Source organism: Epinephelus lanceolatus, chromosome 3 (assembly GCF_041903045.1).
Source record: "Epinephelus lanceolatus isolate andai-2023 chromosome 3, ASM4190304v1, whole genome shotgun sequence".
Lineage (NCBI taxonomy): Eukaryota > Metazoa > Chordata > Actinopteri > Perciformes > Serranidae > Epinephelus > Epinephelus lanceolatus.
Genome location: NC_135736.1, coordinates 40,348,539 through 40,369,513, shown reverse-complemented (window position 1 = coordinate 40,369,513; position 20,975 = coordinate 40,348,539). Strand labels below are relative to the sequence as shown.

At 40.1% G+C, this 20,975-nt stretch overlaps 1 protein-coding gene across 1 annotated transcript in view; it reads left to right on the top strand.

Annotated features, from left to right (window-relative positions):
- The window catches only part of xylt1 (xylosyltransferase I), a 126,343-nt gene extending 108,781 nt beyond the window's left edge, over positions 1 to 17,562 (top strand). The window contains exons 10-11 of the mRNA XM_033624657.2: positions 8,300 to 8,633; positions 16,670 to 17,562. Of these exons, the coding sequence (XP_033480548.2) occupies positions 8,300 to 8,633; positions 16,670 to 16,992 (657 nt within the window). The 3' untranslated portion in view covers positions 16,993 to 17,562. The remainder of the gene's footprint in view (positions 1 to 8,299; positions 8,634 to 16,669) is intronic.
- The last annotated feature ends 3,413 nt before the right edge of the window (positions 17,563 to 20,975 follow it).

Sequence of the window (20,975 nt, the reverse complement as noted above, 5' to 3'; positions counted from 1 at the left end):
CTACAGATTCAGGTTTTTAACCGGGCCCCAGCCCAAAACTGCTGCTGTGGTTTGGACTCGGTGAGGGCTTGGACAGAAACTGTGCGTGTTCATGTAGGATCAGAGCTCTAACTGAGAGTGATCCAGACGGCCAGTCACCATGCAGGTCCCTCTCACTAAGCCCTGTATGTGTGTCTAGCCTATGAAACCGTGAGTGACAGAGAAGTGATGTGGGCTGTGGCTTTTATCTGTACGCTCAGGCTGAGAAAGCATTCACAGTCTGGCACTGTGCAGTGGCTGTCAGTCAGTCAGTTTGTCCATCTGTCATTCATAACGCGAGCAGAAAGAGCTTGAATAAGACAGCACAGCGTCGCGGCAGTAACTCTGCACTTTTTGTCAACGTAGCAGATATGACCCATTATACTAAAGCTATATGCCCGAGTTTGCTAGATAAACCATATGGTTGGCTTAACAATGTGTTCCCTGTCCTCCTTTAGATATAAAGGAAGACAGATATGTCTTTCTTTTCACTCCTCTATTGCCGCCTCCCAGCTGCCTTTATAGGCCTTTTTACAGCATGATTTAGTGCAGGACTACTTACAGCCCACACAGTTAAAATTAGTATTTCACCTCAAGTCAGATTTGACATTGAGAGGTATATTACTCTTTGTTGGACAAATTTTTTACAGCAGACTGACAGACTTTGACTGATGCTTTAGTCCTTGTTCTTCCACAATGTATGTGCACATGCATATTGTGCTAGAGGATAGATGGGCTGACAAAATGACAGGAACACATTATGATGTAATTGTTACCCAATACAGCAGCTTACAGTTTATAAAAGACAAGATTATAAAAGACTGGAATCAACATTTGTAGAGCTGCAATGATTAGTCAATTAATTGAGTAGAGGATCGACAGAAAATTAATTAGGAACAGTTTTGATAATTAAATAGTTGTTTCAGTAATTTATTAGAATAAAACAAACATTTGCAGGTTTCACATTTCTTAGGTGTTTTCTTTGTCATACATGATAATTAACTAAATAGCTTTTGATTTTTGTACTGTTGGTTGTATAAAACTGTAGACTGTATAAAATAATCAGCGCAGCTACAGTGACATCACCTATTGGTTTATGGACTCCTGTTTTGAAGCCTTGAGTCTGGCATTTTGGCCGTCGCCATCTTGGATTTTTGGAGCCAGAAGTGACCATAATTGGACTTAAGGATGGAGATAACCCTGATGCTAGCTGAGTCAACTCTGTAGAAGGTCTTTTAATACAACCAAACACTGAACAAGTCTTTTTAAGGCAGCCAAACTGTTACAATTAACATTTATGAACTAAAAATACACTCAAATAGTGACAGCTACGGCTACGCCTATACTCTGGAAATCTGGGGTTTCGTTATGGTTACAAGTAGTGTAGTGGTACTTGATAAAGTGGGCATACAGGTAGATCTGTAGTTGACCAACATCATAGCAGCCATGCCCTTAATTACTCATATTTGTTAAGACTTAACAACATTTAAACGGGCAAGCTATTTAAAAATTCCACCCTCACACAATTGTAATTAACAGGGAAATTAGCTATAGAAACCAAAACGTGTTTTTTTTTAACTGCCTGTAAACATGTTTTTTTTTTTTTTTTTTTTCTGTTGTAAAGTTAGGCACTTTAACATGGGGTTTATGGGGATTGACTCGCTTCTGGAGCCAGCCTCAAGTGACCATTTAAGGAACTGCAGTTTTTGGCACTACTGCACTGGCTTCAATTTTTGGCTTAGGAGGTTCCTACTTGGATTAAACATACCATTTGAAGACAGGACCGACCTTGGGTTCTAGGAAAATCAATGATCAATGATAAAAATAGCTGTTAGTTGCAGCTCTAAACATTTGTCTGACAAGTCTCAAAAAAATAACAGTATGAGCTTTTAAAAAGGTATAACAGCACTAATGTGTTGTTCTTGTAATTTTGTCCACCCTGTACACAAAAGCTATACACTGTAAATCATCCCAGGGGCCTGATCCAGTCAGATATGTAATCAAGTAATCATTTAATTTACTAATAAATCTGCAAAGTTGGAGCCTAAATATAAAATTTTCATTTCACATATTTATCAGACAGAGCCTCAATGTAAATTGTATGCTGTAAACATGATGCACCTGATACACAGATGTCATCTTCTGAGTCTAAAGAAAGGTTGATTTGGAGCACAGACAGTTTGAGGACAGTTTTTTTATTTATCTTCTTTTCATGAACATGGAATTAAATACTAATTCCTGTTTCATCTGCAAGGAGAAAGTTGCTGTTTGGAAGTTATAATTTCAAAGGCTAGGACAGGCTAGCTGCTTCCTTCTTGTTTCCAGTCTTTATGCTAACCTAAGCTAACCAGCTGCTGGCTTCATATCTATTCTACAGACCTAAAGTGGTACTGATCTCCTCATCTGACTCTTGATAAAAAAAAGTGCATAAGCACATTTCCCAAAATGTCAAACTAGTCGTTTAAGTCTGGTTTGATGCATCTTGCTCACTCTACAGTGTGTCTTTATTAGCAAGCGTCTAGCCGTCTTACCCACAGTCCCTCAGTAGTGTAAACGTGTCCCGGGGGAGTCCTCTGGTGCTGCTGGTGAGCACCTGTGTTTGATTACCCTCACAAAAAGTGCCACTAATAAGTCTCTGAATGGGGCCTCGAGGGGCACTGAAGCCCCATGGTTTTAAACAGGACCAGATGTAGTCTGGGACTGACCATGTCACTGCCTGATTAAATTGACCTGTCTTGTTTAATGGAGCCGTGGGCGCCAGCAAGCCGGCGACGTGGTGAAAAGGTCTGCAGGGTAGCCAGGTCAGGAGAAAGAAATGGAATAGAAGTGGATGATGACATGGGAGCATTTTATGCTTTCTTTTGAATCTGGCAGGGAATTGTGCAGAAGATGAAAAAAGCAATGAAGGATATGAAGAGATAAGTAAAATGTATAACGTCTGAGTCATTATCAGATGTGTGTTTTTCCCTCTGAGTGAATGTGGGTTAAATCTCCCTAAATTAACAGTGGTTGTCAGTAATTGCTGGTAACGGAAAGTCTGAGTAATTGGTTTAAGTGAGTAAACAGTGTGAATAAACAGAGATGGGAGTCGCTGAAAAAAGGGGGTAGAGGTCACAATAAGGTTGCCAGATCAGCATTAGTTCCTCAAAAGCATGTTCTTCTAAGTATAGCTGTGAGCGAAAGAAGGTCATAAGCCTCCAACTTGGTGAGCGGTCATGAGGCTTGATTGGGTATTGGTCTTAAGCCAAAGCTTGTTGGGTGGAAGCAGCAAGGGACAGGTTGAGTGTGGAGGTCATCGTAAGCTGGAGGCTGAAATGGGCCACAAGTTAATCCCTGTTTGACCCACTGTCGTACTGGAAGAAAGGATTGCTTGCTACTGGTGGCTTTGTGTATTAGCTGCAGATATATGCCCTGAAGAGAGCGATACCTCAGTCACAGAAAATAATAACTGCAACATTCAAAGGAACAGTGTGTAAGATTTAGGGGGATTTAGTGGCAGCTAGCGGTGAGGATTGCAGAATGCAACCAGCTGAAACTTCTCCCGGCTAGAATTCCTTCAGTGTTTGGTAACCAGGAGCCGAATTATCTTCAGAGGTCTCGTTCTCCCCAAAACAAACAGACTGGATGATTAGAACTGGTAAAAAGAAAAAAAAACACTGAATGAAGCAGCTTAACGTTACAAATCAATGTTTCTTCAGCACTGTTTAGCATGTTGGACACGGGCCACTACTAAGGACCTGCTAATGTGTGCCCACCTTTTTTCTCTGATAACTTAAAGGTAGGATCTGGAGGATTTTCAAACAAAACAAAATATAGATATGTACAAATGAAATCCTGCTTAATCATCACCTATGGGCTTCTACTCATGTGTGTGGTGACTCTGTTTGCACACCCGGGAGAGTTGAGCCTGATAGGAGGGGCCGAATTTGAATGTGTGTTTACAAACAGCAACTGGAAAATCCTCCAGACCTTACCTTTAACATCCAGACGCTCAAGAGGATTTTAGCAGGAGTGGAATTATCCGCAGACGTCCCTTCCTCCACTAAACAAACAGACCCAGTGATTTAGAATGACATGAACACTGAGTAAAGTAAAACTATGTTCTTCGTACCTAGAGCCAGTGTTTGGTTTGTCTGTTCTGGGCTACTGTAGAAACATGGTGGTGCAACATGGCAATCTCCATAGATGAGGACCCGCTCCCTATGTAGATATAAACTGTTCATTCTGAGGTCACGAAAACACCACAGTTTTAATTTAAGGTTAACATACTCACCATGTTATATTCCATTTCTGCAAGTATATCCCCTTAAATCCTACACACTGCACCTTTTAGGTGATAAACTTTGCGAATGCTGTTTAAATGTTTCTACAAACTTCAGCTGATGTGAAAACAATGCTGTGTAGCTGCGTGGGCATTAGGACTTCGAGCTCTATGCATAGAAGCACAATAGGTCAATATGTAGTACTATGTGTTTTACAATTTGTTTGGTAGGAATTGCCTGCGTGCGCATTATAATCCATATGTATGTGTTGGTGCAGACGGTGAGGAGGCACTCGTCTGGCCTCAAAACTGCTCGAAAAAGTGGAAATGCAGTTGATGTTTGTTGCTAAATAAACTATGGGCTAGAACCAGAAGCAACTCTCGGGGGTCCCCTCCTTCCCACAGCATGTGAATCTTGTCCGGATCTCCCTCTCACAAGTTTAACTTTACTCTGCCTTATGCAGGCGCACTCCCAGTGGGTTACAGTGAGATTCCTCTGTCAATAATCCCTTCGTTTCTTTCTGGGGCTCCGAACGAGAGTGCTGCCAATCAATTGGGGATGTAGAGTGTGCCAGCGAGTCAGCCTTGAATAAAGTAATGAGATACAGAGGTGCCAGACAAGAGAGTTGATTAGTTATTTAAAGAGAAATAGAACCAAGGTCCAAGGGGCAGAAATGGCAGAGGTCAGTCCAATAATTGAGATGAAAGTGAGGTGTCTTTTCCAGATGGCCAAGACACACACACACACACACACACACTGTCTAATTTATGCAAGTAATGTCTATTTATACTGTTACACTGCAATCTGAATTCTCAAAGGATGTAATACAGAGTCAGTTCCAGTCAGTCATTGATCGTCCAGCAGGGTGAGGCTGTGTTAATCAGCCACCATTGTAAGGATGAGCGCTTCCTAAAGCCGCCATCCCTCTCACATTTCTGCCAACACCCCGGACATCTTTCACTCTCTGTGCATGTGTGTGTGCGTGCATGTGTGTGTTGCCTCCCTCTCCATCACCCCTCGTCCCCATCAATCTCTATGGCTCCACGTCTCTCATTTTGCATACCACACAGTTTCGCAATCTCCGCAGTCCAGCACACACACACACACACACACAGATCACCCCTCTTCAATTACAGTCCTGACCGCAGTGAAGACATTAAAGGCAATTAGCTGTGCTTATGTATTCATCATGTTCTTTTAATGTGCTCTTCTTCCTCCTCTGCTCTTTTTTTTTTGCCTTACTTCATTTCAGTTCGAGAGGAGAGTCTTCACAGAGTAAAAGAATCTTGTGAAATCATAAGTTCAAAAGACATGGCCAATAAATTCTCAGTCAAACAAATAAACATGTGTATGCTAAATGTTAATTATGTAAGCTTACAGGACGTAATAATCTTAAATTGGCTCAATGTTCCACTGGCAGTCCTCCAGTGTGTGGCAGGCTGGCAGCTAGTTCCGTGTTCTGCAGCCAGAGGCACTGTACGTCTCATAATTCACCAGAGATATATTTGACTTTGGTATTATCTGTTACATTTTTATATTCTGTTTATTTGTCTCAAAATAGTCACAGGGAATGCAGCACACTCCGTCTTTGTTGAAGCACTAAATCCATTTTTTTAATGGAAGTTTGCTCCCTTGACTTGTTTTTTTCTCTCAAAAGATTGTTTCTGCATATAATGTCAGTATGTACAGTGTCTTCTTCTGCTGGGTTTTTTGGCTGGACAGCAGCATGTGAAGCCAGATCTAAAAATGAGAAAGTTTAATTAATGAGTGAGTGAGTGACAGAGTAATAAAGTTACACCATTGTTCAGAGTGACTGATGGCGTAGTAGTTTGTGTTGCTGTTTCAAGATAAATAGGCACTGATATTCCTGTATCACTCTGTTTCTCATTTTCTGTCACCAGTGTAGCATGGTAGCGTGGTGGAATTTGCAACCTAGCTATTAGCTACATGAGTAAAATTAAAGAACTTAATGCTTCATCTACACACTGTTGTGACTAGGGTTGGGTAACAACTACTTTAAAGCATGGATGCACAATATTGAGTTTTTTGTCGATATCAATATGCCGATATGTAGTAACTTATTTAGGCGATAAGTGATACCGATATCGATATATCCACTTTTTTCCCCACCTTATGTTAGGTCTCCTATGTAGTGGAATTAACATCATATTATGAATGCATACTCTTATCATGACAGCCCACCAGCAGATGGAGACATGAAATAGAATGCTTTTCAATGTATGTAATATTCATTCATTGTGCAAAATAAGAAAAAGCACATTGGCCGATTCTGATTGTTTATTTTAAAGCCAATATCAGCATACACAGATGACATACCGATATAATCGTGCATTCCGACTTTGAAGGATACCAACCAAATTAAATCAGTACTACTGGTTACTAATTCATGTCAAATGAATCGTGCCAAATTTCAAACGTAGGAGCACACCTGTGTGAGAACGCTGGGTTTAGACAGGAGTCGGAAGCATCGGAAAGCGCCCCGATGCTCAAAGGCCACTTGCAGAAATGCGTGGGGAACTTTGCGGTGGAGACAATGCAGCTCCGCAAAGCCACTGAGTTGGGAAAGGAGGTGGAAGTCAAGTCAGGTTCAGGGACCTGAAATTATCGCTGCAGCACCAGTAGTTTTTGTCTATCTGGTCTGTTTTCTTTTCTGTTTGATTTCAAGGATATCATGGTATCGCTGTTGTTTGTGATTTTGTTTTTTAAATTACTTTGGATACTTATTCCACATATTTGTCAGTGACTTTGACAGAGACGTAGCTGTATGTGTGATTAGAAACAAGCAGAGAAGCAGTGTCACCTGTTGACTGTAGCTTGGTCAGAACAAGTAAGTTACCAGAAAAGGGTATTGTTGGGTACTGGTACCAAATTCGAGGTGCCAGCACCGGTGCCTGTAACGGTTTGACTGTGGACGGTACCCAACCCTACATGTTGCAGCATAGCAAAGCACATTTCTATCGTCAGATGAGTTGCAATTGTGTTTGGCTTATTTTCTATAACCAGTTTTACGTTAGCATAAAAGCATGGCGGAATTACTAGGCTAGCTAGCCAGCCGCAGTCGCAATGGCAGTTTGGAATGGAGGAAAGATCACATCATCAATTTATTTAAGGAACAGACGTGTCTTAATGAAGCCTTAAAATTTAGGAGTGACGTTATTGTACATAATATGAGTTACAATGTGGGAACAGGTGCCACCACCGTTAAGAGGAGAAAGTGGAAATAATACTTTTGAACAGATGCTGCTGCCTTAGTAAGTACCTGTAACTAGAGATCAGCCATTGAGTCAGTTTGGCCAATTAATCATCACAGATAAGATGTTTTACAAAACGTGGGCTGGAGCTCAACAGCGGGGGAAAAACTAGCTACAAACACAGTCCAGCCATATAGTAGGCTTTGACCTAGTCTTGTTGTATGTTTAGGACAAATACTGCTCACACTGGCTCTGCTGTTCATTGCCTCTTCTCTCTTTCCATCTCTGAAATCTGTTCAGAGAGCAAACTAGCGTGCATTTGATCTTTGCCCCAAGGGGATATGGTTGGGATCTAGTCATACACCTTCCTCAGCCTGCCTCTCATGTTCCTTGTCAAAGATATACTCAGGCATACAGTGCCAGAGACTGTGGACAAATAGACCCAAACATGAAGGACGCAACAATCAGGCTCGTCAGCTTCTGCATTGTAACATTATACAGTGGCTGTGCGGAAGGTTGGGTTGGAGTGTGCTGCCGTTTGATGAAAAATGCATACTGAAGATTATTTCCCATGATGATTCAGTGCAGATATTGGTTATCTTGATAGTCAAATGGTGCTGCATGCACAGAGTGTGTTATTTATTTATTTTCACTCCATGCAGCAGTCGCAGGAGTGACTTTATATACACCCATCTCTTGTGCTTTTTGCTGTTGCTTCTCTCCTTGTCTTTCCTCTTACCTCATTCTGTCACTCACTCTTGTCTTTTCTCTCCCTCTCATTTCCTTATTCTCCTCTTCCACTGTCAGATCGGCACTGAGTGGGATGCCAAAGAACGTATGTTCAGGAACTTCGGCGGCCTGATGGGCCCAATGGACGAGACAGTAGGCATGCAAAAGTGGAGCAAGGGTCCCAATGTCACCGTCACAGTCGTGTGGATCGACCCCACCAATGTCATCGCTGCCACCTACGACATTCTGATCGATGCCAGCGCCGAGTTCACCCACTACCGCCCACCGCTCAACCAGCCTCTGCGACCTGGAGTGTGGAGTGTTCGCATCCTGCATCACTGGAGTCCTGTGGCTGAGATGCGATTCCTTATCGCCCCATTGGCCTATAACAAGCACCAGCCCATACGACAAGGTGAGTGAGATTTAAACAGTCTTTCATGAGGCTTATTTTCTAACTAGCACTCACCATTTGTTTCAGCTTCATCATAACACAAAATTACTATTGATTGTGTTATTTGTACAAATAGCCTTCTTAATCTTATTGCACTCCTGTGCTGTTCCTCAACAGATAATCGTTCATCAAAAAAGTACTTAAGATATTCGACTGAATGCCAAACATTTCACTACATATCTAGTTAAGGTGGAAGCTCCACACTGCCCGGGTGAAATAAGAGCGGCACGGTGCAATCCAACACAACAGCCCTGCAATAAAACCTGTGTTTGTGAAGCTTATGACTCTTTGTTGACACCATGTCACAGAGGAGATGATTGGTAATTTTTGAGGCTGTATTTTGTGGTTTTTGTATTATTTTACTGTGAAGTGTAGCCAGAGGTGGAAAGTGGCTAAGTGCATCTACTCCAGTACTGTAAAGATGTTGAGGTTTTTGTCCTTTAATGAGCATTTTTCATTTTATACTGTTTTATACAAAACATAAGATCACCTTTTAAAATGTGATCCAGACTTAGCAACACTGTAAAAAGCAAAAAAAAACAGCTAATACAGTAAAATGCTGCTACACATTTATGCATCAATAATAATAATCCAACCTTCTGTGACATTCTGCATCATCAGTCTTTCACTTAAATATTTTTATTGTATGATACTTATTACTTCTGCTACTCTGCATTTTAAAGGGAGATAAAATATTATATTTTGTACTCCACTACATTTATCTGACAGTTATAGTTACTCCATCTTACTATATAATGACGGAAACTCTGTGTGTCTGTGGGTGTCTCTGTTCCACATTTTTCTCCTCACTGACTTGGTCAATCCATGTGAAATTTGGCACAGTGGTAGAAGGTCATGGGAGGATGCGAATGAAGCAATTACATCAATTGGCCAAAGGGGGGCGCTATAGCAACCGATTGAAATTGCAAACTTTGAATGGGCATATCTCATGCCCCGTATGTCGTAGAGACATGAAACTTTGCACAGAGAAGCCTCTCCTCATGAGGAACAAATTTGCATCAAGAACCCATAACTTCCGGTTATATAGATTTTCCGCCATTTTGAATTTTTTGAAGAACAGTTAAAATCGATCTCTTCCTAGGAAGTTTGACCGATCTGCATGAAACTCTGTGAACATAATCTAGGGACCAATATCTAAAGTTCTCTCTTGGCAAAAGTTGTAAAACTTCCTAAAACTGAGCTTCTATAAGGCAATGAATATTGTGGAGGGCGTGGCTCATCACATAAAGCTGTATAACATCTCAAGGGTTTCACCGATCACCACACAACTTTGTAGGCATATGACCACACATAATCTGAGGGGACCCCTCCATTATTGACCCCATCAAACAAAATGGGGGTGCTAGAGAACTAATTGCTTATCTAGGCCTAACCGCCATATCGATTTTTACTAAACTTGGTAGATATGTAGAACAGGACACCTCAAGGTGACTGGAGAAATTTAACTCTAATTGGCAACTGGGTGGCGCTATAACAACAGAAAAATGCTTAAAAATGGCTAAAATGCGACCGATCGCTGTGGCTCCCCCTGTGGCCCAATGTTTTGTGTTTTCTAATTTTTGGTATGACTAAGTCATGGTATGGTATGCTGTACTCAATGGGTATGGACTAGTAGATTAAGATTTTACATAATCCACACACAGCAAAAATCTCCATGTTCTCCAGGTAATTTTTGTCCTATTGAAATCTAAGTTACTTTTTGTCTTAAAACGTAAACAAAAAGTTAAAAAACAATCAAAACAAAAAAAACCTGTTTCAACATGTTTTAACAGCACTGGTTTCATCATTTACTTGATTCTAGAGCAATGGCCTCCTTTATTTTGTCTTCCATCAAAATTTTCAGACATTTATTTCTAGAACATTTTTGAAATAAGTAGATTTCTGTTGGACACAGATAGGAAGTAACAAACTAGACTGACGGATCTTTTCACAAATGTCTTTATTTTTTTGCTGTATAAAACACAATATGATCATAACATTATTTAAAGTAGTTACAGTTAAAGTACAATTATACTATGAAAGGGGCCACTCTGGAGAATGACTGCTTTTAATATTTACGGTTCATTTTGATAATACTTGCTTACTTTTTAATATATTGCAATATATCACAATATATTTTATCATAATAATTAGGGGTGCACAATAACTATCGGGCCAATAATTATCGGGCCGATAACAGGAAATTATTACGTCATTCCGATAAGTCCGATATCATGACGAATAGCCCCAATAACATATATAATTTTGTCAGCACGGCAGTGCCCCGCTCCCACTATGAGACCTGAATGGCCTGCAGTGAATGCTGCGTTCAAGTGACGTTGGCATAATCAGAAAAACTCTTTCTGACTGGGAAAATTCAAGAATACCCCCTTCATGTCGGAAAACAACTCGTTAACTCGGTCATAATTTCACACAGACGTGCACACTCTCTCTCTTTCACACACACACACACACACACACACACACACACACACAGATGCGCACACTCTCTCTTACACTTTGCACGGTATACTGGTACCAACGGTAGACCGCAGCACTAAAACTCACAGTACATATCAGTGTTTTCGCTACATTCATTTAGCGGCATGTCGCCGCTGCTATTTGGCCAAATATTGCAAAAAAACACACATTCGGTATTCGGTGGAATAAGTGAAAACCAAGGCAGCGTGTTTTGATAACGCAATCAAACAGCGTGCGGTGACGGACAGGGTAAAATGTCGTCAGTGTGGCGATAAACAGTAACGGCGAATCCCACCGGTTGTAGGTTGAACGGGGGTCACAGACACGGACAGGAATACTAATTCCTGTCAAATACGGTGGTGCATTATAACGGCTTACCGGCGAATAAGTCCGGCTCCAGGTGAATAACTTGTTGTCATGACTGCCCAAAAGTACCTGAACAGCTGAGCCACGGCGGCACACAGTATGTGGCGTATCAGAGGAGAAACTTTAGGGACTGTTCGTTACTTATGAAGGGACTTGTCAGGGGAGGAGGGTGGCTGGTTGATTTTTATTTCATTTATTTATTTTATTTTGATCCCCCCTATGTTAATCACTTATTGATGCTGTTTTTGAAGTATGAATAAGTCAATAAGTAATTTATTCCTTTGAAATATCATTGATGTATTATAGAAAATTGATTTATCATTTTATAAATGACAAAAGGCACAACTGCCTCATTTTTGCTGTGGTATAGTGATACTGTCACTGGTGTCGTACCATGGGTCCCAATTTTGGTACCGTGACAACACTCATACACACACAGACTCTGTGTCTCTGTCTCTGTCTGTCTCTCTCTCTCTCTCTCTCTTTCCTAATATGAGATAAAAGAACAACTGAACCCCATTTACCTTAGTGAAAAGGTATTCATTTGAATGGAACCATAAGCCAAAATTCTTTAAACTTATTTTTTTGTTACTATGGAATGCACTTTTTCAGTTTGTTTACATAGACAAGTCTAACTTGTTCAGTGCAATCATTTTCTATACATATTTATTTTTTTGAACTTCTGGAATGAACTTTTTCAGTTTGTAATCCCGATGCATGTATTTGCATCAGTTCAAGGGGCCTTTGTTTTTATATCAGTAAGTAATGCACCTTATTTAAATTGATGTTCATTTGAGATATCAAATAGTTTTTTTGTTTGATATCTTTTCGAAAATGTTTGAGATGCTTGCCAATAGTTTTCAAAAACTCAGTCAAAACTGTTTTGGTTTTGTTCATAGTATTGATGTCATGATCTTAGGTATATATATATATATATATATATATATACATATATATATAATGTATATGTGTGTGTGTTATTGGTTATCCGTTATCGGTATCGGCCTTTAGGAGCTGAAAGTTATCAGTTATCGGTATCGGTTTAAAAGAAAAGTTATCGTGCATCCCTAATAATAATCAGCATATCACAACATATTTAAAATTGCAAAAATATCGTATCATGAATCAAGTATCATTTTAATATTGTATCATGGATCCTCTGGTGATTCCCACTCCCACAAATAAGACTTCACAAATTGTTAGCATTCAGTCCACAACAGTCTGAACACAGTGAGCAATTTCAGCCTTACAAAGGTAGTATCTGTTGTAAGTTATTGCAGAGTTGAGACCACTACATGTGTACTAAAAAAACACATGATTGACAGGCTTATTTTACCTTCGAATCACAACAGTTTCCTTCCTTTATCTACTAGTAGTCCATATACAGGATTTTGAACATGAAAATACAGAGTTTGAATACACATAGTGGTTATGTTTGGCAGACAAATTCTATATTCAGTGTACATTTTTGGTCTTTTCTTTTCAGTTGGCACAAATAAAGTGTCACAGAGTGGCTCTGCATTCACTGTGAAATAACGATTGCTGGTTTAGGTGCTCCGAAATGTCTGCACACACACACATTCACTCACACAGAGCTTTGTATTTGCAGTGATGCCCTTTCTAATCAAGCCTCTGGGCCTCTGCAGACCCTGGTTGTTTGTCGTCAAGTCACCCTTAATAACCCAGCGAGCTGCTCATACACACTAAACAGAGTGTTAAACAACAGCACGCTTAGCCCTCCAAAAACAATGACACAATTAAATCAATCAACCAGCATGGATAAGGGGCAAGACTCCATTGTTGTAGTCTGTAAGCAGTCAGTTTGCTCTGAAATCACATGAGAGTTGAGATGCAAGCTTCGGCTTAATCGTGTCTTTCTTCATTTAATAATCTCACTGAGCCGTTTTTAATGATGAAGAGAAACAACAAATAAAGTTACAGCTTTTGTGTACGACCTGAGTCTCAGCGGGGCCGTGGGAGGACTGTTATGCGACAGTGTGAGTTAAATATTCATCTCTGAGTTACGGCTGTTTAGCTTCATTTGCATTACGAATTTATGCTCTGGCTTGCTATTGGTGTTTGGGTGGAGAAATTCACCTGGTGCTAATTTAACTGTGTGTTAACATGACATGTTGTTCTGTTATCAACTGTCTTCCCCACAGTGCTGTTCAGCTAGCTCAGTTATAAGATTAGTTGTGTCATAGTGTCATAAAGCAGTACAATTCAGACTCCAACCCAAAATGACGATAAAGTTGAATCAGCAACTCTCTGAAACAGTTTTGACAAATCTGACCATTATAACCCCCAGGAAGGTAGAATTTATTGCGGGAGGTGAAAGCAGTGCTCTCACTCTACTTAATGCAGGCATGTCCAAAGTGTGGCCTGGGGACTAAGTGCGGCCCTCTGACAGAATTTAAATGGCCTGCGGCTTGTCTTTCAAGATATTGAGCATAGTGTCAGTTCATGCAGGACGCAATGTCAAGCTCTGCTCACATCCCAGCTACATCAGCTGATCTCAAGCAGCCCAACCAACTGATGGAGCAGCTGATTGATCACATGATTCCTTTCTATGTAACCAATTGGCAAATCTCATTCATGGCACCCTATTTAAACTGCTCTGGCCTGCCTACTGTTGCTGCTTCCTCTGCAAGCTGCTTTGCAACCTGCCTCCACCCAACCTCCTCCTTTTTATGCTGTCTGACTTATCAGTGTCGTTTCTGTTTGTCACTGATGCTGCTCTGTTCTGTTCCCGGGGGGTCTTTGCTGCTGCTCTCGCTGCCTTAGGTTGTCCATGTAGGCGCATGGAAGGGCAGGAAGGTTTGCTGCTGCTGCCACAGGCTTTTTTCCATTTGCACATGGAAGGGCAGGGAGGTGTGCTCTCTCTGCCTTAGGCTTTCCACGTAGGCGTGTGGAAGAGGCTTTCTGCAGAGGCCAGGCCAAATATAATACTGCAAATGGAAATTTTTTCTTTGACTAAAGTGTTTCTGACTGAAATACTATACGCAGCCCAACATATTGTTGGTTAAATTAAGCAAGATCACTTTTCATTTTTTCTGTTTTTTCCACTCATGTCAAGACTATCAAACAGTCGGTAGACATGCACCAAGTAGGAACTACGCAGGCAGAACCAGTGCACTTTCATTAAGGTATGATAAATAAGCAAACAAATAAAGAAAGGAGCATGAAGTTGACAGAGAGGGCCACCGCTTACAGGAGTCATGGAAAGTTGAATACTTTTTTAATGAAAGATGAAACAGTTGCAGTTTTCTCATTTGATTTTTTTTAAGTAACCCGTATCATGTGAGAAGTAACTGGCCCCAAGGTTCTTTCACATTATTTAATCTGGCCCCCATTCAAAAACAACTTCTCCTGACTTAAAAGAACTTTAATTAGCACTAATGTTTCCTTTAACATCACCAACCAGGCCCCCAGGAACACCGCTCAGCAGTGCTTCCAATTTTTCCCAGTGGCCACTTGAGGTATTGCAGCGAAAAAACTCCTCTGTGGCCCAAAAAGCATTTTCCCCATAGACCACCATTATAAAGGAGACATTTGTGAAACTGTAAACAGGACACCTCAAACTGCAAACAAGGTCACTTATGACTGCCGTGACAGCTTCTAAATCAAAATCTTCACAACTGCACTTTGCAGCAGAAATATGAGCCAAAATAAGGGAATATTTAAAACATCCTCAAATGATAACACGTTTCCCTGACGTTAGCATGTAGCTACGTGTAGCAATGTATGTAATGTAAACACTTGCAGTAGCATGCCTGAAGCAGATAACCATATAATGAAATCCATCATGAGCTGACGTCATCTTGTCTGGAAAAAACAAGTATTGAGAATGATCTAAAGCCTGCGGTTTTTGCTCAGAAGAATTACATATGTCTAGCTCATTATTTGATACTTTGGCCACATTTAATATGAACATCCAACATTGTAAAATTACATATATATGACATAAAATGAGGAAAAGCATTATAGGTCTGCTTTAACTGATCACAGTAAAACATATATAGCCCTGTTTTACACACTTAAAGCGAGAGTGTGTAAGTTGAATTTAGAAAAAACACAATCATACCCTTGTTAGTGAAAAGCTAATTCATAAGCAATAAAATGCTCATTTATTAGATTCAGCACACCTAAGAATATTCCTGCTACAGCCTCACTTAATCTGCTGTGACCAGTAGCTTATGATGGCTAATGTGTGCTACTGTTACTCTAGATTTTATAATATAACAGGTAACCATTTTAAATGTTTTATCAGGAAGTAAAATACAGCAGTTCTCTCCAGAATATAATATTATATAGTTATTACTTTTTTGCATTTAAGTAGAGTTTATAGTCCTCATGTAATAATTGTGTGTATGCTTGTCTACTGTGTTGTAATATGTGCTTTCATCTTTGCTCTTCCATCCACCCTCCTTTAATTTACTGCCATGTCTGGCACCAGGTTTCCCTCCTACATGCAGTGCCAGCAAAACTTTATGACGTGGCCTTCCACCCGCATTGGCAGATGCATGCTCACACACACATGCACAACCACACATTCTTATACACAAACACCGAACTCTACACAGATGCACTTCATAACACACTCCGCTACCACAAACCTAGCTGGCATGCTACAGACATCGCCTTGCCTGGCGGAGCACCTCATGTCTGACTGCATCTTTTCTGTCACCAGTGCATGAAAAGCACTGATGTCTGCTCAGCCATGCTGAGAGAGGATGGCTAGCGCCCCAGTTAGAGTACCAGTGAGGAATTTACAGCTTCAGTGGAGCTCAGGGTGGAGAGTGTTTTAAGGGGAAGTTGTGTCTACGCTTTCTGTCTTCCTGCTGGGCTTGACCGTCATGGGAAGAAAGAATGAGGGCGCGTCTGAGCGTTTCCATAAAGTCAGCATTGCAGTGGCTTCACACACCACATCAAAGAATGGGATTTAGGTAGTCCAGTCGTAAAAAATCAATCCAAGCAAATTAGCAAACAGTTTGAGCTTTTCAGATAATGATGAAGCAAATCACGTTCTCTGCTTTGATATTTTACCATTCATGTCTCATTTTTTCCTCCCTTCCCCTTCCTACAATCCCTTCTCTCTGTCTGACCACTGATTATCAACTCTCTTTTTCTTCCTTCCCACGTCTCTCCAGAGGATACTCTGAAGCTTCACAACGGGCCAGCGAAGAACAGCTACATGGAGCAGAGTTTCCACGGCCTCAACCCGGTGCTCAACATCCCTGTCAGCCTGGGCTACGTGGAGCAGGCCAAGAGGAACGCGGCCCTGACCGGCCCGGAGCTCGAGCACTGGTTAGACAGCCTGACGGGCGAATTGTGGGAGGCGGCTGACATCTGCGCCATGGGCCCAACCGCCTGCCCCGTCATGCAGGCCTGCCCCAAGAACCCTTGGAGCTCCCTGAGCCCAGACCCCAAATCCCAGCTGGGAACACCGCGCGCAGATGGGCGCATCAGGTAGCAGCGAGGCCTCCAGCTGGACAGGAGGCCGCGGCACAGGAGATTCACTGTTTATTTTTATTTATTTAAGGGGTTTGTTGCAGGTGGGGGAAATGTTCTTCCTCTGTCTCGGGAGAAGAAGGAAACAAAAGAAAGAGTGGATTTCTTTGGGAGGTTGGTGAGGGTGTCTGGACGGAGAGCGAGGAGAATGATTTTCAGATCCTCCCACGGGGTTCCTCCTTTTAGGGGATTATGCTGGCTTTGCTATTTCAGTTTCTCAGTGTATTTATTTTTCTTCTCAAGGCTGAGTTTTACTGTGATCAAAGGTTGCAATTTTCGAGCATTTATTTTGCTGCTGAATGAATTATGAAGTCAGCTTTTAAACCCCTGCGCGGGGGCACGGCGGTCTTGTGAGTGTGGATTGTCGACACTGGTAGCAGACGAAGTTCTGTTGCAAAAAGGCCTTAGCTGTAAGACAGACATGAGGAGGTTGTCTGGTACTGAGTTAAATGTGCCTCCTTACGTGTGCGTCAACTAAATGAGACATCTGAGTGTTCAGATTCACCCAGTTTTAAAAAAAAAAAAAAGATTATTTTGATACAACTCAAATGCAGCACCATTAAAATCAAACTTCCCGTTCATGGAGAAACTTTGAGCCACAAATATTTTAGCATTATTTAAGCCAATCACTTTCTTGAGTTTCTGATCAGTTTGTAAATCAGTAGAATAAATCAGTAACAGCAGCACAACTTCTTTCAGTTCAGTGCCTGATCAGGATGTGGAACTGCCGTGGCCGAGCTAACCATCTGCTGCAGTCACATTTGGTAAACATGGAAAAAGAGAAATGCAAATACAGAGGCCTTCTCAGAATAATGAAAACTATTTGGATTATAATAGAAATTGAACGTAGGACAGTTTAGTGTTCTAAATTCATAAATGCTTCATTTTGTGGTTGTTGTACAATAGTGTTTTAAGACTTAACATTCGCATAGTGTAGATTTATTTGAATAAAGCCCAGATGTTGTGACAGGCAGAGGACGGAGAGAGAATTGCTTTGTCCATCTCTTATCAACCTGCCTCAAACTTGAAAACACAATTATCTCAAGCTGACCTTAACAATCTCATTCTTGTTCTCAGTGTCATCTGTTTTTTTTGTTTTTTTTACTTTCTTCCAGTCATTTCAATGACACGTTATGTTGTACATGATTATACAAGAAGTCTCAAAAATTGTGTGAATGAGGGCTGAGGGGGGGGTGAGTCCATGAGTCGCTATTTATTTATAAGTTTATATTAATACTGATATTTTTAGTCAGTGACTAAATAACTGCGACGCTGCCTTGGCAGCATGATAAATATTTTTTTGTAAAGAAAGCCGCCTTTATTTACAAAGGCCAACACCCCAAACTTATACTGTACCTTTTTATGGCCCGCACCTGTGTGTTAGTCAGTGTTGTCCTGTCTGAAAAGATCTTCTTGTCTTGGTTTCTTACACGGCTGTTTGCCAAGTGCATCACAAGAGAAAGCCACCCCGACCCACGAGGTCTGAGGTCAGCTACCTAACAACCTCAACAAACAGCGAAGGTGAACAAAAACACTCTTCACAACCGAACACATTGGACAACGTCTGGAGTCGAAGGAGAAACTGTGCTTTTTGGTGTTTTATGGTGTCAGTTTGAGAATGATAGTGAGTGGTAGTGATCTTCCTGCTGTGACAATAATGTACAATTTCAACAAGTGGATATTATATCGTGTCTTGATTGCAAAATGCATAATTTATTCGATCAACTCTATCTACATTTGAAGTACCTTGTTCTGCCATCAAGACAATCTCTGGACATTTGGGACATTTATTTACCCTGAGGGTGGCTCTGTACCGCAACTCATCCTGAACAAGAGATATTTGTTTTACTTTGAAATAAGTTTCATCTGAAGCCAATTAGGAGTTCAGTCTGTGATTGTCAACATTGTTTAGCCACCACACGAGCTTAGTGAGTGTTTCTGCACAGGCTAATTAAGAGACATTACTGTTCATTAATGTCAAGTTCACCTTGCCTCTCTCTCGGATGTGTCCATTATAACTGCTATCACTCCTTCCCTCTCAAATCTACACTGTTTCTGGGGTGGGGTTGTAAAGGACAATTTTGTTTTATTCTTTTTTCACTGGCTGGCTTCTGCTGCCACCTTTTAACTTATAGTGCCACCGTGCTCAGAACAACTACTTCACACAATACATATTATGATGTAAGCTCAATGACAGTTTTGGAAAAAGGTGAATTAAATAAGTGTAACTCAATGTGGAAGTCCTATTTTGTAACAAAATGATTAACAAATGAAGAGGATGTACATAGGTATTTTGTATTGAAATATTGTTTAAAAGGTATTGTACATGTAAATACAGATGTGGTTAAAAATGACATTGAATTATTAAGAGTTTTTGAAGTGTCGGTAACTGGGCACAAAGAGTGAATTGATGGTGTTTATTGATCAAAGTACATAACCTGTTTCAGTGTTTTTGGACAGCTGTGACAGCGACCTTGTCCTATTTGCCTCTCAGAGAAAAATCACATGCCAGATTGTTGTTGTTCTTGCTGGAATGTATTGTCGAGCAACTGTTGCACAAATTTCTCTGAACTGACGTTTTCCCCGTTATTTTGTTCCGGGGAGGCTCTGTGTGCCTTAGCTGACTTTTAGAACCTTCTCTGTCCATCAAAGAAAAACCTTTATTTTGTTATTTGTTTTGATCTTATGTGAAGAATACCATGAGTTTGTCGAGTGATTCACTGGTACTGCAACACCAAAAAGATGTCTGCTGTTGTATATATCATCAGGCCTTCTGTCTTTATCAGCTTTTTTATTTTTTCCCTTTGGGGGATTTGTTTTGTTGTACTTGACTGGCTTGTCTTACTTTTCTCTGACTGCTTTTTGGAAATAAAATTCTATGGAAAAACAGCTCATGTGGACTCAACATTAAGCCTGCTGAAGCATCTTTCCACCAGTACTCTGCTGTTGCTTATCAAATACTAGTTGCTTATCAAATATAGTCCAAGTCCATTTAACTGGGGAATTAAATGCATTTAATACAACATTTTTTTTATTAACTCAGAGGTAAACAAATGTAAATAGATTTAGAATTTTATAACACTCTGTACAATGACAATATTTAATGACATTTTTCATGACATACTATATTATGACATTTTTGAATAACTTTTTGTATGGCATACAATACTCTTTATTTTTTTTATGAGATTTTTATAACACACTTTACCATGACATTTTAATGAGATTTTTCATGACATACTATACTATGATATTTTTTCTGAGATTTCAAGGACATGCTATACTATGACATTTTTGATAAGATTTTGTTGACATACTATATTATGATGTTTTTGGTGAGTTTTGTTTTTTTAAATACTATACTATAACATTTAAATGATATTTTTCATGACATACTATACTATGACATTTTTGATGAGAATTTTTATGACATACTATACTATGACATTTTTTCATGATTTTTGACGACATACTATGACATTTTTTCATGATTTTTGACGACATGCTATACTGTGACGTTTTTTCATGGTTCTTGACAACATATTATACTATAATGTTTTTTCATGTTTTTGACGACATACTATACTATGACATTTTTTCATGATTTTTGACAACATGCTATGCTATTACGTTTTTTCATGATTTTTGAGGACATGCTGTACTATGACATTTTTTCATGATTTTTGACGACATGCTGTACTATGACGTTTTTTCATGATTTTTGACGACATACTATACTGTGACGTTTTTTCATGATTTTTGATGACATACTATATACTATTACGTTTTTTCATGGTTTTTGACGACATGCTATACTGTGACGTTTTTTCATGGTTTTTGACGACATACTATACTGTGATGTTTTTTCATGATTTTTGATGACATACTATACTATGACGTTTTTTCATGATTTTTGATGACATACTATACTATGACGTTTTTTCA